The 19,926-nt window shown below is 51.4% G+C and overlaps 2 protein-coding genes across 2 annotated transcripts in view; one reads left to right on the forward strand and one right to left on the reverse strand.

Annotated features, from left to right (window-relative positions):
- Nucleotides 1-5,572, forward strand: part of LOC103608063 (rhabdoid tumor deletion region protein 1-like) — a 10,918-nt gene extending 5,346 nt beyond the window's left edge. Inside the window, exons 3-5 of the mRNA XM_008592510.1 lie at nucleotides 1,199-1,482; nucleotides 3,451-3,587; nucleotides 5,334-5,572. Coding sequence (XP_008590732.1) covers nucleotides 1,199-1,482; nucleotides 3,451-3,587; nucleotides 5,334-5,572 — 660 coding nt within the window. The remainder of the gene's footprint in view (nucleotides 1-1,198; nucleotides 1,483-3,450; nucleotides 3,588-5,333) is intronic.
- A 5,027-nt stretch (nucleotides 5,573-10,599) lies between these two features.
- LOC103608064 (sodium/glucose cotransporter 1-like) overlaps nucleotides 10,600-19,926 on the reverse strand; it is a gene marked incomplete at its 5' end in the record, with an annotated part of 27,659 nt that continues 18,332 nt past the window's right edge. Inside the window, 5 exons of the mRNA XM_008592511.1 lie at nucleotides 10,600-10,722; nucleotides 10,813-10,907; nucleotides 13,729-13,831; nucleotides 16,561-16,776; nucleotides 19,239-19,407. Of these exons, the coding sequence (XP_008590733.1) occupies nucleotides 10,600-10,722; nucleotides 10,813-10,907; nucleotides 13,729-13,831; nucleotides 16,561-16,776; nucleotides 19,239-19,407 (706 nt within the window). The remainder of the gene's footprint in view (nucleotides 10,723-10,812; nucleotides 10,908-13,728; nucleotides 13,832-16,560; nucleotides 16,777-19,238; nucleotides 19,408-19,926) is intronic.

A 19,926-nucleotide genomic window follows, 5' to 3' on the forward strand; every position in this document is an offset into this window, starting at 1 on the left:
GGGGGGGGGGGGGGGGGGCGTGCAGTAAGAGCTGCTGAGCGGCCTGCCCTGCTTCTCCACCCCTCACCCTGGGCACCTGCCATTTAATGTCCTCAGGGAGTGAGGGAGGAAGGCTGGGGTGATGTCTTCAAAGAGGAAATCCCTGGTGCTAATTGGCACTCAGAGACCTTTAGGCTAATTAACCTGTTTATTTATCTCTCTAGAGTAAATTAGAGGGTTTAGCTGGGGAGGGCAGAAGAGACAGTTTGCTGGTGGCCTCCTCCCTGGGGGCTATAGATGGCTTCGCAGTGGGCAGCGTGGGATGCTGGGGAGGCCGGGAGAGGGCCAGCTGCAGGGCAGTAATGACAGAAGTAATGACAGAAGGGCCCATGCCCTGTGGGCCATGGGTAAGAGCTGCCCTCCCCGGGTGCTTTGCTCCCTTTCCCTGTGCTCGATTTGGGTGGCTGCTTTGCGTGTCATCCCGGGTCCCTTAGGATGCTGCTGGTGCTGGATTCTGAGTTCTTCTCCAGGCAGCCACACACAGACATTCCCCAGGAGGCAGGGGTGGGAGGGAGCTGGAAGGAGCGAGGTGGGACAAGTCTATGGGGGAGTCTTGCCTCATTGTGCTTCTCCCAGTACCTGCACCCCAGCTGTGTGATGTGGACACCCCCTTCCTTTCTGCAGGGCCACAGGTCCATTAAGACCCCTTGGCCAGAGCCTATGGATTCCTGTCACCTTTAGTTGGGGGGACAGCTCTTCTTGGTGTATAAGACACTGGGCTTGCATTCTAGGTCTTCTGCCTCAGACTTGACTCCAAGCTTTCTTCCATGGCCAATCAGACCAGTCTGGGGTCTCCAGGAGCTTTGCAATGTTTTGGGTAGTAAGAGGGGGCTTGGCTAGCTCCCCACCACTCTGGGGCAGGGTAGGGAAGACAGGAGGGTCTTCTCATGTGCCTGGGCCCTGTGGGGGAGAGCTGCTGGGCTCTCTTGGCAGGAGGGTGGGGCAGGCTGCTGCTTCTCAGGCTGCACTCAGGTGCACTAACTACTTATGGCTGATGCCCCCTGAGGCATAGGCGACTGAAGGCTGGCACTTTTTGGGTCCTAATCTCTCAGCCCCCACCCTAGCTCCTGAATGGCTATCACTCGCTGGCTCCTGCTGGCTGCCAGGCTCTTGTCAAATGCACCCACAGGCTCTGCAGAACCCTCCCTTCCCTCTGCAGGCCAACCAGCAGGGTGGGGGATGGCCAGCCTGCCCTCAGTGCCTTTCCATTCCTGCAGGGGCCCAGGGCATTGTAAACAACAGCCTGATCCCCTCACTGGTGTGGAAGCTACAGAGGGAGGAGGAGAATATACAGGAGCTCATTCTGGACACGCTGGCCCCCTGCCTGCAGGAGGATGCCACTGAAGCACTGAGCAGCCATGCGGTGCCCTTCCTAAAGCAGAAGCTGCTCAGCACCAACCAGAACATCCGCAGCAAGGCTGCCCACGCGCTTATCGCGATCAGGTGAGGCTTGACCTGGGCTGACGGAGCAACCACCCCCTTGGGTTTCTGCCCAGGCCCAGAGAAAGCAACCAAGCTGCTGCTGCCCCAGTGGTGGGGCTGCCACCCAGCCAGACTGGCCCAGAGCTTGAGGGCATCCACTGGGCTTGCTTCCCCTCGGCTGCTTGTGCCCTGGGGGGAGGAGGAGACTGGGGCGGAGGAGGACCTTCTCTACTAGGGCAACCACTGTCCCGCTTGCCTGAGAGTGTCCTGTATCCCAGGAAACCCCCCTCACTGTGAGGAAGGCGAGCACAGAACCACTGGTGATAACAATGATGCCCAGTGGTCCCTAAGTGCTGACCATGTGCCACATGTTGTCTACCAACTTCACCTGTAGACAACCTTCCAAAGGTGATGTCTCCCTTGGCACAGGTGTCCATTCACTTGCCCAAGGTCACATAGGATCACAGTCTAAGTCCTGGCCTGGAAACTGAGGAAGCATGAAGTGTCAGAGCTGGGAGGGGGAGGGCGGTGCACGTTCACACACTGGGCCTCTGGTCCTGAGGATGGGCCAGTCACCACCCCCAGAGTTGCTGCCTTGGCTGTGGCCATATCCCCTCAGTCAGGGCCCCTCTTGCCTTCCCTAAGTCCTGGCTTTCCTTCATCTGGGTTTCTTGCTAGAGTCCCATATTTTTGTAAGTGTGGCCCCTGACCCAGACCCTTGGGAGGCTTGTTAAAATGCAGATTCCCAGGCCCCAGCCCAGACCCATTATCCTTCAGATTTTTGCTCAGAGTTCCTCTTCCAATGAGGCCTCCCAGGCTCTTCCCCCAACCTCCCCTTGCCTTCTCCACCCTACCTGTGCTCATCGCTGGCCCTGCTGTTTTGTGTGTCTCCCACAAGGTGAACTCCTTGGTGACAGGGCTTTGCTCTGTTAGCTGCTTTAGACCAAGGGTTCTCAACTGGAAAGATCTGCTTCCCTCTACCTAACCCCACCCCCCAACTCCGTTGAGAATTACCTGGCCCAAACTGTCAACAGTGCTGAGGTGGAAAAACCCAGCTCTTGCCTCGGTGTCTGGACCAGGGCCTGCCATGTGCTGGGTGCTCAGTCCACACTAGCTGTATGAATGAATCCAGGAAATCCCTGTAGGTGGGTCCCAGGACTCTGCATCTTTGATCAAGTGCCTCTGAGTTGAGGCCCACTGCCCTGAAAGCTCAGCAGCCTCACACTGTCATAGCTAGTGGCTGGCCAACTCTGTTTTCCAAACTGTGTTCCCATGGAACCTGTGTCTTTGAGGTGTTATTAGAGTTCTACAAAAATGTGGGTCTGAGGATGGCTAAGTTTGGGAAACGTTGGTTTAACTAAGTGACATGGGGGTCTTTGCTGCAGGAAAAACATATACTGTTATGCTTCTGTGGGGCCCGTGGGCAGTATTTCTGGCCCAGGGAGCCCTTTTTTGGGAGATCTTAACCCTTGACTTGGTGGTGTTAGCACCAGGCTCTCCCAAGTGAGCCACGGGCTGGCCCTTGGCCTTTTCACAGTTGGGAAACTCTTGGGGAGTCCAGCACCCTCATTTCCACAGCTTCGTACAATGCCGGATTGAAAAAGTGACCTAAAGTCACCTCATCTAAGTCCCCACCTGCAGTTGTCCCGTGCCCAGACCTCTGACTCTGAGGTGGAGTCAAATAGGTTTCCCTGTGGTTTACACCCCTGGGTCCTGCTCCTCCCCATTTTGTGGCCAGGGAAAATGTGTCTCGTTTTTTCTTTGCATGATGGCTTAGGGCAAGGCTGTGACCCCCCTGGGCCCTCGTCTCGCCTTCATTGGCAGCAGGCTGTGCTCACACCAGTGGTGCTCTGCACCCTGAGGCCAGGCCGTGGCCAGACCTGGACCGCAAGTCCTTTCCTTTTGTGTCTCCCTGGGGCAGTCCTGGGCCTTGCTCGTCTCCTCCCCCCATCCCCCAGCAGAGCCCCCAGCTATCCTCTCTCTGCCTAGCATCCCTTTGGAGGGCAAGAACCAGGTGTGGCAGCATGACGTCATCCCCATCCTGGTGCATCTGCTGAAGGACAAGGAGGAGGAGGTGCAGGCCAACGCTGCCGGAGCGCTGATGTATGCCACAGTGACCACTGAAGGTGAGGTGGGGGTGGCCACTCTGGGACTCCCTGCCAGCTGGGCATGTCTAGGTGGGCAGAGGGAGTGAGCCTCCCAGCCTGCCAGCACCCATAGTGAGCTTTCCAAAACTCATCCTTCTTGTGCTCAAAGGCCAGGTATTGTCCCCTGATGCCCCACACTGCCAAAATCTGCTTCTTGGCCTGTCACTGAAGTCCTTTCAGGGTTTGGTCCGAGGCTCAGCTCTTTCTCTTACTGAGCACAGTGGGTCATCCGTGGCCCATCACTAGTCACTTGTATTAGGACCTCTGTCCCTTCACACCAGGCTGTTCCCTGGGCCTGGAATTCTGCCTCTGATCCAGGCCCATTGTGAGCCATGATTCTTGGCTTGATTACTTTGCCATTCATGATTCTGTTATCCTGAGGTCTAAGAAAACCCTGGAGCCCTTGACTCTATGGTGTTTCTTGATTTTGACTACTTTTCTCAAATTGGGGGAGACAGCAAATAAGAATATTATGGCTTATGTCCCCCAACCCCCCACCCTGCACTCCCAGCCAGTCAGGCTTCCCCCAACTCTGGGCTAATGGAAGAAACCTGGCAGGCTGGGTGTGGCGCCCTCCACCCACCTCTGAAAGCTGTCTGACTTCTCCACCCCCACTGGCCCGCACTTACCTGCACCAGCCCCTGCCCTGTGTTTCCTTTCTGTTCCATGGAGGACTGTCTGGGCCTCAGATCTGCAATCAGTATGCTGCAAGGCCTCCCAAAGACAGATCCTCCCAGCCACTCCCCACTGGACTCTTATGGTGGAATCTGAGACACAGACAGGGGAAGAGGTTGGGGCCTTTTCAGAGTCCACAGCCTCCTTTTGATGTGTAGTCAGGATGCCAACTGCATGGGGGGCAGGGGATCCCCCTGTGTGTTTATCTCGGGGCATCCTCAGTGCAGTGTCTTTCTCAGCTCAGGCTTCCTGTGGGAACACTTGGAGGCTCACTGGGGGCCCAGGCAATGGGCAGACACAAGAGGCCGGAACCCAGGGATGTGAGACCACTTATTCCCGAGCTGCCACTCTAGAGAAAAGTCCCTGAGCCTCTGCCATGTGCCAGGCCCTGTGCTGGAGAGTGGGGACACAGAGGTCTTGGCCTCAGGTATCTACAGTCAGCAGGAGAGGCAGTGATGAGTGACATGGAGGAGAAGCACAGCCTGCAGTGGGGCACCCAATGGGCCAAAGAACAATGAGAGCTAGCAGGGCAGAGGCTAAGTGGTCCTGGCAGCAAGGAGTGAGTTCACTGAGCCCTGCAGGAGGATCCGTGAGGACAATGGGAAGGGGCTGCAAAGGGTTAAGGAGGGCATCTCCTTTACACATTAATGTCTGCGTTCCACCATACTGGAAGTGCTGTGAGTGCGCGAACCATGTGCAGAATAGGTGCTCAAGAAATATTTGCCACATAAACGAACGATTGGATTTACACTTTAAAATGACCATTTATGTTGCCTTATGAGGACTGGACTGGGACAGGAACAAGAGTGGATGGGGAGAAGCCAGTTGGGGGCTGGAAGGGTATGAGACCAGGGACCTGGCCCAGGCTCATCTCAGCAGAAGGGTACAAGAGAGGTGGGGGTGAGTGAGGGAGCCTGGGTCCAGGGTGGCACCTCACCTTGAGATTGCACAGACAGGAGGGTGGGGGGAGGGCTGGGGGGTGAGAGGAGGTGAGGAGAGGGTCCCTGGGGTAGCAGGCCATTAGGAATGCCTGTTGTTGCTGGCCTGCAGGGAAGTATGCAGCGCTGGACGCAGAAGCCATCCAACCACTCCTGCAGCTGCTGTGCTCGCCCACGAAAAAGGTGCGCCTGAATGCTACCAAGGCCCTCACTATGCTGGCTGAGGCCCCCGAGGGCCGCAAGTTACTACAGGCCCACGTGCCAGTCTTCCGTGTCCTTAAGGAGGAGTCCAATGAGGTTGTACAGCGGGCGGCTCAGATTGCCATCCAAGTCATTGAATGGAAACCCTGAGCTCCTCATTTGGCCAGACGTGATAAGCCACTCCAAGCCTGAATAAATGGGCTCAATCTCTTTAACTTGTGTCCAAATGGCACTTTGTGTTCCTGGGGCATGGTCACATCTCCTCTCTTTCCTGCCACAGGGGAGACACCAGGCCCAGAAGGACTGGGTCCCAGGTGGCACAGGCTGAATTCAGGACCAGGGATGGGTGGGAGATGGCCTTAGGAGCTTTGCTCTCTTCTGCGGCCAAAAGTCCCCTCAGAAGGTAGAGAGCAGGACTGAGCCCTCCAGGGACAAGGGTGGGGTCAGGAAATTGGGTTGGGGGAAGGAAGGAACATAGTTGGACCAGGCACCACCCACGCTTCAGACACTCAAGTGACCAGGCCTTTGGGGTGTGGTGGGGCATAGCACTGCTCAGCCAGGTCTGTCCCCTTCGCACGCTAGGTGGCAGGAGGAAAGGTATGACCTGATGTCAGCTCTTCTCACGGAAGTGTGAGTCAGTTGTAAGAGGCTCCCCTAAGGATGAGCGCTCAGAACAAGGGTAGATTTTAGTTTCCTCATTAAGATCTTTCCCCTAAAGCAGCTGCATTCTTCTCCAAAGCAAGGAGGTCACCCGAGTGTGCTCTAGCCAGCCTGAAGCTGACCTCAACCTTTACCTGCTCCGACTCAGGCAGGCCCCAGGGCAGTCCTCTGGTGAGCCTTCCACCTGTGCCGCCACCTGCTGCTTCTCCTCCTGTAGTGAAACTGGCTAATGAGGCTGGAGAGCTTAGGGAAGCAGAGAGAGGTGGGCTGAGAGGACAGGATGAGGAGAAGGCAGGCTGCAGGGGGTTGTGAGGGATATGAAGAGGTTCAGGAAATGGACAGCCTCTTAATCTCCCCCTTACCAATCCCTGCCTCGTTGGGCAAGGTGATGGTTTTCCTAGTTTTGGGGAGAAGCAGCCAGTCTGACCTCTGTTGGAGGAGCTGTGGGAGCAGAGCTCATCTTCAGGGCTTGGCCCTTTCACTCTGGGGCTGAGCTAAAGCCTTATTCTTTCCCCAGGAGCTTTTTTTTTTTTTTTCGTGTCCGGCAACGGATCGCAACCCTCAGTGTCGCGCCCGTACCGGACCAGGACCAGCAACGGGATCGCAACCCTCGGTGTTGCGCCCGCACCTCGCTCAGCCAGTGAGTGGGAACTGGTCTGTATGTGGGATCCGAACCCTCGGCGGGAGCGCCGCCGCGCTTCCCAAGCGGCGCACTGTAGCAGTGCACCACCGGGCCGGCCCTCCCCAGGAGCTTTTTGAGGCCTCCTGCCTCAAATGAGGTTTATCCGAACCCTCGGCGGGAGCGCCGCCGCGCTTCCCAAGCGGCGCACTGTAGCAGTGCACCACCGGGCCGGCCCTCCCCAGGAGCTTTTTGAGGCCTCCTGCCTCAAATGAGGTTTATCCGAACCCTCGGCGGGAGCGCCGCCGCGCTTCCCAAGCGGCGCACTGTAGCAGTGCACCACCGGGCCGGCCCTCCCCAGGAGCTTTTTGAGGCCTCCTGCCTCAAATGAGGTTTCCCTCATTCATATCACCAACCAGTTGTATTTCCTATGGGATACCCACTCCTCCCAGAATATACATTATCAGCAAAACCAGATCCCAAAGGGAGCCTCTTTTTGCAGTCCTTTCAATAAACTCCCAGAGCCCTCACTTTCCTGGAAAAAACAGAGAGAAGTTTGTGCCCTTGGAATTAAAAGATGAGCCCAAGTAGGCCCTCTTGTTCTGAAAGGGACAGGCTGCTGGGTCCAGCTGGGATTTAAAGTTCAGTCCCATTCTTAAAAAAGGCCCTGTAAGAGAAACTCTTTCCTCCGTCAGGAAAACAGGAGCTCCAGGGGCTTTAACTTCCTCATGTCCCAATCCTGCCTCAACCCACAGCAGGCTGGCTCCACCCCTACCAAGGCTCCAGTCAAGGTCACTAACCTTCCTGCTGCCAAGACCCTGTACTCTCGGTCTCTTTTGTAGAACCCTCTTTCTCTACATGACCTGTGTGTTGGTGTTTCTCGTGGCTCTGCTCCAGGCCCTCTCTTCTCCCACTTTCCTCATACGATCTCATCTGCCTGGCTGTGGGCCTCCTCTACCTTTCTTAGCTGGGCCTGACCTCTCTCCTGTCTCCCCCAAATCTGGGTTTCTAGCTGCAACCTCTCTCCTGAGATCTGGACCCTTATATCTCACTTTATCCTACTTAATATCTACCCTTAATTGTCTCTAGGCAAAACTTAACATCAATCCTTTACAAACTGTTCCAAAAAATGAAGAGAAGGGAACAGTTTCCAGCTTATTCTCTGAGGTTAATATTACCCTGATAGCAAAACGAGACATAGACACCACAAGAAAAGAAAACTACAGACCAATATTCCTTATGAATACAGACAGAAAAACTCAACAAAATATTAGCAAACCAAATCTAGCAACATATAAAAAGCGATGTACACCATGACCAACCGGGATTTATCCCAGGAATGCAAGGTTGGTTTCACATGTGAAAATCAATTAATGTAATACACCATAGGGGCAGAATAAAGGACAAAAGTCACATGATCATCTTAATAGATACAGAAAAAGCATTCAATAAACTCCAACACCCATTCATGATTAAAAACAAAAACAAAATCTCAGAAAACTAGGAATAGAGGGGAACTTCCTCAACACAATAAAAGACATCTGCAAAAACTCACAGCTGACATCATATTCAATGGTGAAAAACTGACTGCTTTCACCCTGAGATCAGGAACAAGACAAGGATATCTGCTCTTGCCACTTCTATTCAACATCATACTGGAGGAAGTAGCCAGGGCAAGTAGGCAAGAAAAAGAAATAAAGGGCATACAGATTGGAAAGAAAGAGGTAAACTATCTCTATTCACAGATTACCTGATCTTATATACAAAAATTCCAAAGGAAATACACTTAAAAACTATTAGGACTAATAAACAAGTTCAGCAAGGTTGCAGGACAGAAGATCAATACACAAAAATTAACTGTATTTTTATACACTAGCAATGAACCATCCAAAAATGAAATTAAAAAAAAATTTATTTACAATAGCATCAAAAAGAATAAAATACTTAGGAATAAATGGAATGAAGTACAAGATTTGTGCACTGAAAACAAAACACTGTTGAAAGACATTAAAGACCTAAAGAAATGGAAAGATATTCCATGTTCATGGATCAGAAGACTTAATATAGTCAAAATGGCAATAAACGTTTTCATGCAGCTCAAACTCAACATTTTGGAAATGGACCTCATTTTTCCCCATATCTGCTCTTTTTCCAGTGCAGCCTGTTTCTGGAATTGTTGAACCCTTTGTCCATGTGCTCAAGCCAGAGAATCCCTCAGGCTCCTCCCTCCAGGATTCCCCTTCTCTTTGCCTCTCTGCCACTAACTTGCCTGTGCTGCTCTAGCAGTCTCCTGGTGGGTTTTCCTGCCTCCCTTTCATCTTTTCAGCAGCAGCCAGCAAATCTGATCCTTTCACTTCTCTGCCTAAGCTCCCGGGCACGTAGGCTCCCAATGCATACAAGGCCTGCTGGCCAGGCCTCTGCCTCTCTTCCTCCCCATTCTCCCATGAACATGCCATGTCTTGCATCCTCAAACATGCCTTGCACTCCTGCCTCATGCCTTCCTACACTCAGGCCTGTTTACTACCAGCTAACCAACCTCCTCTTTCCCTGACTCTGAGACGCAGTGGAGCTCCTTGCTGGGCATTCCTGCTGTGCACACCCTGCATGGTGGGCTGTTGCAGGCCTTGTGCCCACCCCCTGTTTGCTAGGTTCCTTTGCTAAGCCTCAGTCTCCTCTCCTGTGAAATGTGGTTAATTCTAGTCCTTCCACAAGGGTAGTTTTGTGGCTTGAATGTTATAACACCCGTACCCTGGGCACGAAAACAGCAGGCCACATGAAATGCTTGCTATCACAACTATTGTCTCTCTGTTTTCCCCCATAAACCATAAGCTCTGGAGAGCAGTTCCCATGTGCTCTGTTCACAGCGATTTCCTTGGAGCTCAACAAGGTGACTGGCACATAGTAGGCCCTCAAAAATATAAGCTGAAGGATTAAAGAAGGGATGAGCGCTGGTCATGTGAGTATGCCTTCAGAGTGTGGCTTTCATGATGCTTTCTGCACCTCCCCAAATCTCTTGAAGGCACCCAGAACTTTTCCTAAAGACACAAATCATTTATTTTGGTCTGAGAAGAAAGAAGGGGAGGTTTAGGGAGCCCCTACAAAAACACAGCCCAGGGGTGGTGTATATCTGATTGCTAAAGGGAATCTAACCCACAGGCCCAACTCCTAATAATATCCTGGTAGCAGGCAGACTGGGAACGTGACTGTGCAGAGCTCAGCATGGAGGGAGTTTCCTCTCTGCCTGCTCTCTAAGGATGTGGCACAGCAGAAGTCAAACAGTGTTGAGACTGGGGAGGCCTGTTCTGTTGGAGTGGAGACTGCCTCAGCCCTGTCCCTGGGGCAGGCAGGTCAGGGCAGCTGTTGCTCCATGGCCTGTGTGGTCATCAGTGCTGGGCACAGCATCTGCCGGGAGAGCCCTGGGGGGTGGGGGGGTGAGGAGGCGGCATCTTTGCCAGCAGGGCCATTCTCTTAAAAATCAAGAGAGAAGGAAGCAGCAGAGGTTGGGTATAGGAAAGAAATGGTGACAGTGAAGTAAACAAGCAAAAGTCCCAAATATATCTAAACATAAAGAGCCAAAATTAAATTTAAAGAGAAAGTCAGTGTTTATGCACTAGAGCCATTTGGAGAAAATGACTCATTTCGTACAGGAACAGATGTTCTCATTTGCATAGTCTCTGTAATCACGAATGGACTTCGCTCTGTCCTGTTGCACGGCACACATGCCCTGCAGCTGGTGGCACTTGATGCATGACACCAAGGGAGCATTTTCATTAGTGTAATCCTTGGCTCCATATCCGTGGGTCTCCCAGTAGGAAATGCTTCATCCCCTTCCTGATGAGGGAGTCTGGAAAAGGCAGCAGCTGTGCCTCCCTCCCAGACACCTGGGGCCTGAGCTGAGCTAGGCATAGTAGATGTAGCCGAAAATCACGAGTGCGAGCAAGATGATCCCGTTGGTATTGACAATGTACCTCCAGAGGGGCTTCTCCAACATGTCACCCCACTGTGCATCTTCCGTCTTCTCCTCGGTCGCCTCCATCTTCCCGGTTGTCTCTTCTAGGGCCAGTGCCTCTGCACCTTCTGACATGCCACCCTGCTCCATCTTCTCAGTTGCCTTTTCTGGGGCTAGTTTTGGGCCCGGCTGTGGCTCCAGGCCACAGAAGAGGTCCCAGGCCTTCCAGGCGCAGTTCTGGGCCTTGTTTAACACATCTAAAACAGAGGGAATAGGCAAAGGTCAGGAGGCACATAGGCCACGACACAGGAGGGAATACATTGTAGGAAGTCATGCCTCTGCAACAAGTCCAGTGTGAAGACCAAGGGACTTGCTCCTAATATGAAAGAATAGTCCTTGGTTCCTGGCTGTGGAATGCCTACAACCATCCTCAGAGACATGACAGAGCCAGAGTGGGACGTAGGACTTGGGGAGTGCTCTGCAGGTGGAGTGGGGCTGCAGAGCACTCAGCCATGCCCAGATCCCCCTGACTGGGCAGCAGAGGTAGTGTCACAGGAGTGCCACCCTCCCTGTGTGCCCCCAGTGTGCAATGGCAGCGCCCACCCTTCCCAGTCTCTATAGGTCTAGGGCAGGTGGCTGCTGCTCCTCTGAGCACATCTCCATCCACCTCCCCTGCCCCCCACCAAGTCACTACTCTTCAGAGGGCCCAAGTCCTGGAAATAGTCATTGCTCTTTGGCAAACCCTTGGGGAATGTCCTCTTGAGGCAGCTTGGCCCAAAATAAGGCTCTCCCTGGGCCATTGAAGCCACATCCCTGGTGTTGCCCTGGAGGGCAGTCTAGGAATTACAGGAAGGTTGCCATTCATTTCTCTAGGCCAAATGTGAAAATGCCTTAACTGTGGGGCTTGAATGTTACACCACTGGTGTCTCTGTGTGGTTCACATTGGCCTGCCCCCTGGGGGCCTGCTCAGGTTCGGGTCAGCACCACGGTCAGCTCCGGCACATTGGCGTGGGCCCAGCTGTGGCCTGGACTGTGATCTCAGAGCACTCCTGGAAATGATTCCTTTCTGGATGACAAGACAACCCCAGTTCAGTCAGAGTGGGCTCCCAGCACTGTGTGCTGTGATGTCTTCTGTGTCTCATCCTGTGGGACAGCCTCCTTGCCAGTGTCTCCTTGGCTCCTGTCTCGGCAGCTGAGGCTGAGGAGGCACCAGGGATGATAGAACCCATCAGCCATAGACAGAGGAGCCTCTGTTACAAGGAAAGGGGGGTCTGTAGCTGGAGGACCCCAAAGCTAGGGACACAGATATCAAATGTTGGGGCTGAGAAATCTTGAACAACACATTTTTGCTTCTGTTCTCAAATGCCCATGTTATCACACTGTCATGTAGCTTCCAGACCCAAGAGGTTGCTGGGAGAGGTGTAGGAGCCAGTATGGAAAAGGCAACTGGTCATACAACCACACCCCAAAGGTACAACTCTTACCCCAAATAGTCAAGGCCGAATAGTGGGTAGTGGGATAGCCCAGTGGCTGGGAGCCTACACTTTGGAGTCAAACTGCTTATGTTCAAATCCCAGCTCTACCACTGACTAATCTTCTGTGGAGCCAGGGCAAGTTACTTAACTGCTTAGTGCCTCAGTTTTCCCAGCTCCAAAATGGAGGTACTAATCGTACCTATCACATATGGGTATAATTTTGGCAGTGCCTGGCACATTGTACTGAGAACAACTGTCTAGCACATTGCAGATACCTACCAAGTCAGTTTACCACACCCCCCTTAGGGGAGAAGAACCATCAGCAGGCATCAGAGGGAGCCTGCAGCCCTGCATCCTCCAGGTGCACAGGGTCCTATGCCTATCAGAGGCCACTCCCCCACCCCACAGAAGTCTAGGGAGCCCACCCTGACCAGGTGCACATCTCCTGCAGGTGTCAGGAGGGAGTCTGGGGCCTCTCTGGGCTCTGAACTTCCCTGGCAGGAGTGTAGAGGGGGCCACAGAACCCTGCCTCTCCCCAGCTAGCCCTTCCCCCACCACACCCACAGCCTCATCCCCCTCTCTGCCCCAGACTCCGGACTAATCTCATTATGTCCTTTATCCCTGTTTGCGTCAGGGACCACAAGAAGCTCAGGTCACTCTCCCCCCGTGGCCCTGAACACTTCTTTTCTGACTCTATCTGCTGAAACCCCTCCTGTGAGCCCTCTAGAGACCCCAGGGCCTCAGCCTCTCCCTGGAACATTCCCTCCCTTCTTGCTCAGACTGAAACCTAGCTCTCCCGCAGACCTGGTCCCTCTTACGTGGGGCTACTTGTCTCCCTTCCTCCCCCTCACACCCCCACTGGAGATGGGCAGGTCCTTACAGACAATCCTGCCCCCCTTCCAAGTAGCCCTTGAGTTTGGAATCCCTGCATATAGCTCTGTGACCACCAGCCCTCTCTCCTCCTGGGCACTGCGCCACCTGGTTGCTCTCATGCAGGCACATGGTCTCATTGTGGCTGAATTCAACAGCAGTTCTCAGGCCTTGTCTTTCCTCGCCCATCAGCATTTGCCTCAGTGGGTAAATGGGTCGCCCTGCGCCCCCCGACTTGAAACGCTTTCAGGACACCACATGCTTCTGATTTTCTGCCCCTTCCCTGGCTCCTCCTCATTGCCTGGGGTGCCCCTTGCTTCACTCCCAGACCTCCTCTCCCTGCTACACCCCACTCAAGGGGCCCACTCAGTGTATCTGCTGCTCTCTCCCATATTCACCCCTCCAGCCCAGGGGCCAGCACAACCTCCACACACCTTAAATATTCCTAGGACGCATCTTAGGAAAAATGAACCACTCAAGGGGCCCACTCAGTGTATCTGCTGCTCTCTCCCATATTCACCCCTCCAGCACAGGGGCCAGCACAACCTCCACACACCTTAAATATTCCTAGGACGCATCTTAGGAAAAATGAAAGAGAGAGCCTCTGCCTGGCATAGCATTTCTGAGGGTGAAGACTGGGGTAGAGGGGTACTGGGGCGGCAGCCCAGGCCATGCCTTCCCCAGAGCACTCCGCATGGGAGCCCTACCCAGGGCTTTGGATCTTCCTTCTCACCTGGCTGTGCTGGGGGCTCAAGAGGTTTCTTTCTTTGTGTCTCTGTGTCCAGATCTACCCTTTCCTCTGGGCTGTTTCGTAAACTCCAACACAGCCGGTGGAGCTGGGGAGGGAGAGCAGTGGCACATCACCACCCAGAGCCCTGCCATGTGGGCCACACAGTACCATGGCCACAGCTGGGCACCAGGGTCTCCACAGACTGAAAAGAGATCTGGTTGTTAAATTCCAACAAAAGATGGAAGGAACATGGGGTGGGCAAGTTTAGGAATCAGCAACTCTGGATTTTAGTTCTGGCTCTGGTACCATGTGATTGTGACTTCGGCAAAGGGTGATACAACCTGTCTGGGCCTCAGTGTCCTTCAGCTGTAAAGTACGGGGTTGGAGGTCATAGGCTCGAGGCTCCTTCCTGTTTTGAGGGTCCAGGAACATACCTCCTCAGAGTGGGAGAAGCTGCACATCACCGCGAGTCTACTTCTTCTGGTGGCATGGAGCAAAGCCCTGTCATCCAGGTGAGCAGGACAGGGCAGACCCAGGGCTGCTTTCATTCCAGAAGCCCTCTGCTGGACATCAGAGACAGCATTAATTCAGCCCAGGAGAGGCTCTACCTGGCCCTGGGGCAGAGCTCCACTGCTCCAGCTCAACAGGGCATTTGCAGATGCCCAAGACGGACACTCCCTTTCCCTTCTGGTTTGTGATTTTTTTTTCTCTTCCTAAAAACATATGTGGAAACTTTGGGAAGTAAGAAAACTTTGGGAGGTAACAAAACCCAATTGTTGTTGCTGTTTTTTAAAGGGTTCGGTTAGCAGAAGCACAACTAAGTGAATATTTCCATTTCTACCAAGTCCATCCCGTAACAGACATATTTGAATCTATTCTTCCAGCTTGGTAGAGGATATTTGAGTCTCTGCCCCATGTTGTTTCCTGCTAACACACAGCAGGGATGTTCAGGAGCTTTCCCAGCATGCATCTCTCTAAGGCCCAGCCTGAGTCCCACCTCTCAGACTAAAATGTTGGAACTAAAATTCTGTCATGTTGATGACAGAAACTTAGCCTTTAATTGCTTCCTGATGATGCCATATGTGCGCATTTTCCTTCCCAAGGGCACTGTCAGCCTCCTGTGGCCGAGGTCACTAGGTGCCCTGGAAGATCCCGGGTTTGAGTGCTGTGCAGTGTCTGTGGGCTTCTGAGCTTGGCTGAGTTTGGGCAGAGTCCCACCTCCCATGGTGGAAGTGAGCAGAGGCTCCATGTTTAGAGGGCCCAGGCCCAGCCTGGCATGTTGTCACTGATCCACAAATGCTCATTTTTCTCTTATCTCCTCTTCCACTTCGGTCAGCTACTTGATGCTCTCCAGAGCACTAGCATACTGCTAGGCATGTGGAAAACGCTCAAAAAGTACCTGGCTGATCAAGTGAGAAGCAGGCAAAAACAACAAGTTGAGAGTAAGAGAATAGCAGGAAAGAATGCAGACATTCTCAATGACTAAGACCCTGAGCAACAGGAAACTTAAAGAAGCCAGACTCCTACAGCTTCTCAAGGTTCTAGGAGCAGCGAAGTCTCCCTGGGCTGTGTCGCTGAGGCAGGGAGCAGTTTGTAGGCTGCTCTCCCAACTTGCTCCATCCCTCTTCCAACCTAGCTGTGTGTGCAAGAAAAGAATGAACGAAATGGAAAATACTGAGCAGAAAGAGTGGACAGAGGGAAAACCCAAGATCGAGCTGGGGGACACTGAGGCTTGCAGTCTCCTCAGTTTACCTGTCCTGTGACTCAGCGTTTGATAATGGAATACCAGCTTTTATCCAGACCCCAGGCAAAGTTGTAAGAAAGACATGGAGATCTTATATGCCCATTCCCTTTTGAGCTCCTCCCTGAACCTCGGACCCTCTTGATTGCTGGATGGATGCCCTGGACCCTCCCTCCTACTGCTTTCTGGCAGGCCTCATCCCTGTCCTGCTAATGTGCTAAAGTAGGTGACATGGGGGAGCCATCATGAGCTCCAGAGCCAGGTTGGGGCCCAGTCCTGCCACATACTAGTTTTGTTACCTTGGACAAATTACTTAACTTCTCTAAGCTCAGGCTTTCTAATAAATACAGTCGGCTCTCCATATCCATGGATTCTGCATCCATGGATTCAATGAACCACTGATCAAAAATATTTGGAAAAAAAATTGTCTCTGTACTGATCATGTACAGACATTTTCCCTTGTCATTATTCCCATACAATATAACTATTTACATAGTACTTACTTTGTATTAGGTTTTATAGGTAATGTAGAGATGATTTAAAGTATGCAGGAGGATGTGCATAGGTTCATATGTAAACACTATGCCATTTTATATCAGGAACTTGAGCATCCATGGATTTTGGTATTTGCTGAAGGTCCTGGAACCAATCTTCCATGGATTGGTATCCAAAACAGGGGTGACAGAGGTAGGAAATGGCTTGTAAGGAGGCTACAGGCAGCTGCCAGCAATACTGTCCCCTCCCCCTTTACATTGGCTTAATTCCATCTGGGTGGGTGGCAGCTGGGACTGCCCTAATTACATTAATTCATACTGAGGTTAGTGAATTTAACACTTCCAGGGAAAATTTGCATTTTAAAAGCTAAATTTCTCAATCTAAGTAAATACCTAATGCAGATTTAAGTTTAGATTTTTAAGGCAGGGCCCTTTCTGTGTTACTTGCCTATATTTGACCCACCCTAGCCCCACCCCCCGGTCTTATCCCCCAGCCCTTCCACTTTCAAAAAGAATGCAGGAATTCTGCCACTTTTCACCAATTTACTATGCACTGGGACTGTGGGGTTGACCCCAGAGCATACTAAGGGCAGTACTTACATGTTTATCTGGAATTGGGTCTGTGATTAAAGAGATCCCCAGCATGGTGAGAAGACTAACCACAAAAAGGATCATGGTAAAATAGAGGTAGTGCACGCCACAGATGAACACAGGGCACTTGCTGTTTCCTGTGCAGCTCCAAGGTTCGTAGACCAATTTGGCCACCATTCCAATGAAGCCAATTATAATCCCGACAATCAGCCCCCAGAAGGCACTCTGCCAAAGAAGGAACCTGACAGTCACCTGGGAGGAAGATGGATGATGAGACAAAGCATCTTCATCCTCACTTCCCTGACTAGCTGAGTTCTGAAGTTAAACCCATCATAAGGTTTCGAATACCTTGCAGAAGAAGAGTGTGGGCAACAGTGAGGAGATGAAAAACCTGAGACTCTTGCACTCCCTTAGGTCAATCAGAGAACTTAAGAAACATTGGTAACACTTTTAAGTTGGATAATAAATAGGCATCCCAAACAAAATGTGCCCCAAAAGAACCTGGCCTTCCCCATTTCTGTAAATGGCACCTCCATCTCCCACATTACTCCAGTTGAAACCCCAGGAGACATCCCTGGTTCCTTCCTTTCCATTCTGCCCTACCACCAAACCATCAGCAAATCCTGTTGGCTCTGCCTCCAATATGTATGCAGAATCCAACCACTTACCATCACCTCTATGGCTACTGCCCTAACCCGAACCACCATCTCTCTCACACAGGTGGGGCTCTCTACCTGGTCTCCTGCTTGCCCATTGTCCCCACAGAATCCAGAATGGTTTCTCAAAGCATACACTAGAAAATGCCATGCCTCTGCCTAGGTCCTCCAATGGCTTCTCATCACCTGCCATCAGAATCAAACCTCAGCTCTGTACCATGATTGATCTCATCTGGCTCCATCCCATACTCTCCTCTTGGTGGTCCCACTCTAGCCATTGTCACCTTCTTCCAGCATCTCGAACCTTCCCTCTTTGCTCTTGGCTCAGGCCTTTGTACTCACCCTTTTCTCTGCTTGGGTCTCTCCCTAGATCTCGGTATTTCTGGCTCATCCTTCAAGTTTCAGATTTAAGGTCATTTCTTTAGGAGAGGCCTTCTCCCACCACCTTAGCTAATGTCCTTGTCCAACCTTCCTCACCCCTGCACTCCCCCACCAGCGCCTGCCCCGCCACCTTCCATGATCCTTTTTTATCTTTTAAACAGCACTGCATCACTATTAGAAATCTTTATCTGTTCACTGGGTGTCACCAGTCTCCTTCAACTGGACTGTCCACTCCACAAGAGTAAGGACTTGGTCTTGGCTTGGGAACTGTATCTGAAGCCTCACTCAGGTGGGGATGGAGGTCAGAGGAGACAGAAGATACCACATGTGGGCAAGCATCTTGGGGAAAGAGATAAACCCCAAATCTAGGCAGAAGATCTACAGGAACCATTCAATGAAGAAGATGGGCAGAAGCCAGATGAGCATGCCATTTGAAACAGGGTGGGAGAGAGGGCCTGGAGTCGTTTTCTAAGTGAAAGAGTGTACGTGCAATATGCCTGCAACCTTGGATTGGGTTAGCGGGAGAGCAACTGATCAGGGCTGTGTTTTCCTTGGTGATAGGCCCCAATACCCAGAGGCTGGTGACATAGGTGGGAGGCACAGTCCCATGACTGCTTGCCCCTCTTGCCCATGTCTTTCTCAGAGGAGCAAAGAGAAGCAACTCTGGGATCCCTGGGGCCCAGCACTCTTCCTTTACATTCTTGGTGCTAAATTGAGTTCTGCTGAACTGGCTGGAGCAGGGAGCACTAGCAGGTTGGTCTAGAGGACTGAACACCTGAGATGAGCCCGGGAAGAAGCATCAACCATGTGGAAGAATAAAAAGATATTTTTGGACCGAGGTCAAGGGGTTGGGTCCTCATACTAGCTAGATGCCAAAACAAACGAACAAACAAAATGTTTCTGGCAAAGTAAACAGACCATGCAAATGACGAGAGGCCAGGGAAGGTGCAGGACAGTTCAGCAATCAGTATTGCAAGTTGCTTGGAGGGGCTGAGACCTAGAGGCTGTGTATGGAGAAGGCAAGTCCCCGGAGGTAGGCAGGGCCAGATCACAGAGTGCCTCAGGCACTGTGCTCAGGAACTCATGCAAGGCCCAGCTACTCACGGATGTTAGGGGAAACAAGATTTAAAATATGACTCAAAAAAAAATTCTGGCAAACTATGTTTTCAAAGTCTTATTGATGAAATGATCAAGCCATTAATTGGGATTTTTACTTGGTCTTAAGTGTCACCAAAAGAAAGGGTCAAAATAATTATCTCCTCACTGCAGGGAAGGGGGGAGGAGCCCAATACTGTATATCCCCCCATGAGTGTGAAATCTCTGACCGTGACACATCTATGTACAAGGGTCATAGAAGAATATTGTCTTACAGTGTGAGGGAGAATTATTCACAATTTTGCAACATCTATGGCATGGCTGAAAGTGGATTACATCACAAAGGGAGGGATATGAGTGCTCTCCTTTTCCCTCCATGCATAAAAGGGAGGTGGGCCAAATCTGCCTAGGAGGAAATCATCTCTCAGAAAGCAAATAATGCCTCAATGTGAACTGAAGCATAAGAGACCCTCCCAGGGCAACTCTTGCAAAGGCAACTACAATGTGAAGGCAACCCCTCACATCATTCCATGTGGTGGTCATGCCAACACCTACCTGCTCATTGACTCTTTTGCAGAATATGGCAAGCAGAATGACAGCAGCAATGGGTGGTGTCACATAACTCCTAATTGCCTGTGTGTATTCAAACAGTATTTCACTCTGAGCGGTTTCCGTAATAGGGACCAAGGCAATGGTGACAGCAAGTAAGACTATAACAAAAAACCTGTAAATTAAACCAATAGTCAATGACAATTTGATAAGGTTTTTTTCTTGCCAATAAAATATCTACAAACCATAAACTAGTAATTCAATTATTCCTTAATTTAAATGCAGGTGCTCATTCATAAGTATGGGGGCAGAGGAGAGAGCCACACCCTTAAACACAAATGGATGACACAAGGCTGCAGACAAAAACCCATCAACTTCTGGACAAATAAAACTGAGCATCTATTTGCCTGTTACTGGATAATTCATAGATTTTTATCAAACTTGGAGAGTATGTTTGAGGAAGTCAGGCTTGAAATATTAATACATGGAAAATACTAATTTCTTGAGGAATAAAAGTTCAGACACATTAATATGGCAAATGATTTTAAAGATTCCAACAACTTAAGTTCAGAAACTTATTACTCAAATTTTGCTGAAAATTTTAAGAAACTGGGTAGAGGCTACAAATGTTCATTTTTTTTTTTTTGTCTTTTTCCGTGTCCGGCAACGGATCGCAACCCTCAGTGTTTCCCCC

Source organism: Galeopterus variegatus, unplaced genomic scaffold, assembly GCF_000696425.1.
Source record: "Galeopterus variegatus unplaced genomic scaffold, G_variegatus-3.0.2 Scaffold7980, whole genome shotgun sequence".
Classification (NCBI taxonomy): domain Eukaryota; kingdom Metazoa; phylum Chordata; class Mammalia; order Dermoptera; family Cynocephalidae; genus Galeopterus; species Galeopterus variegatus.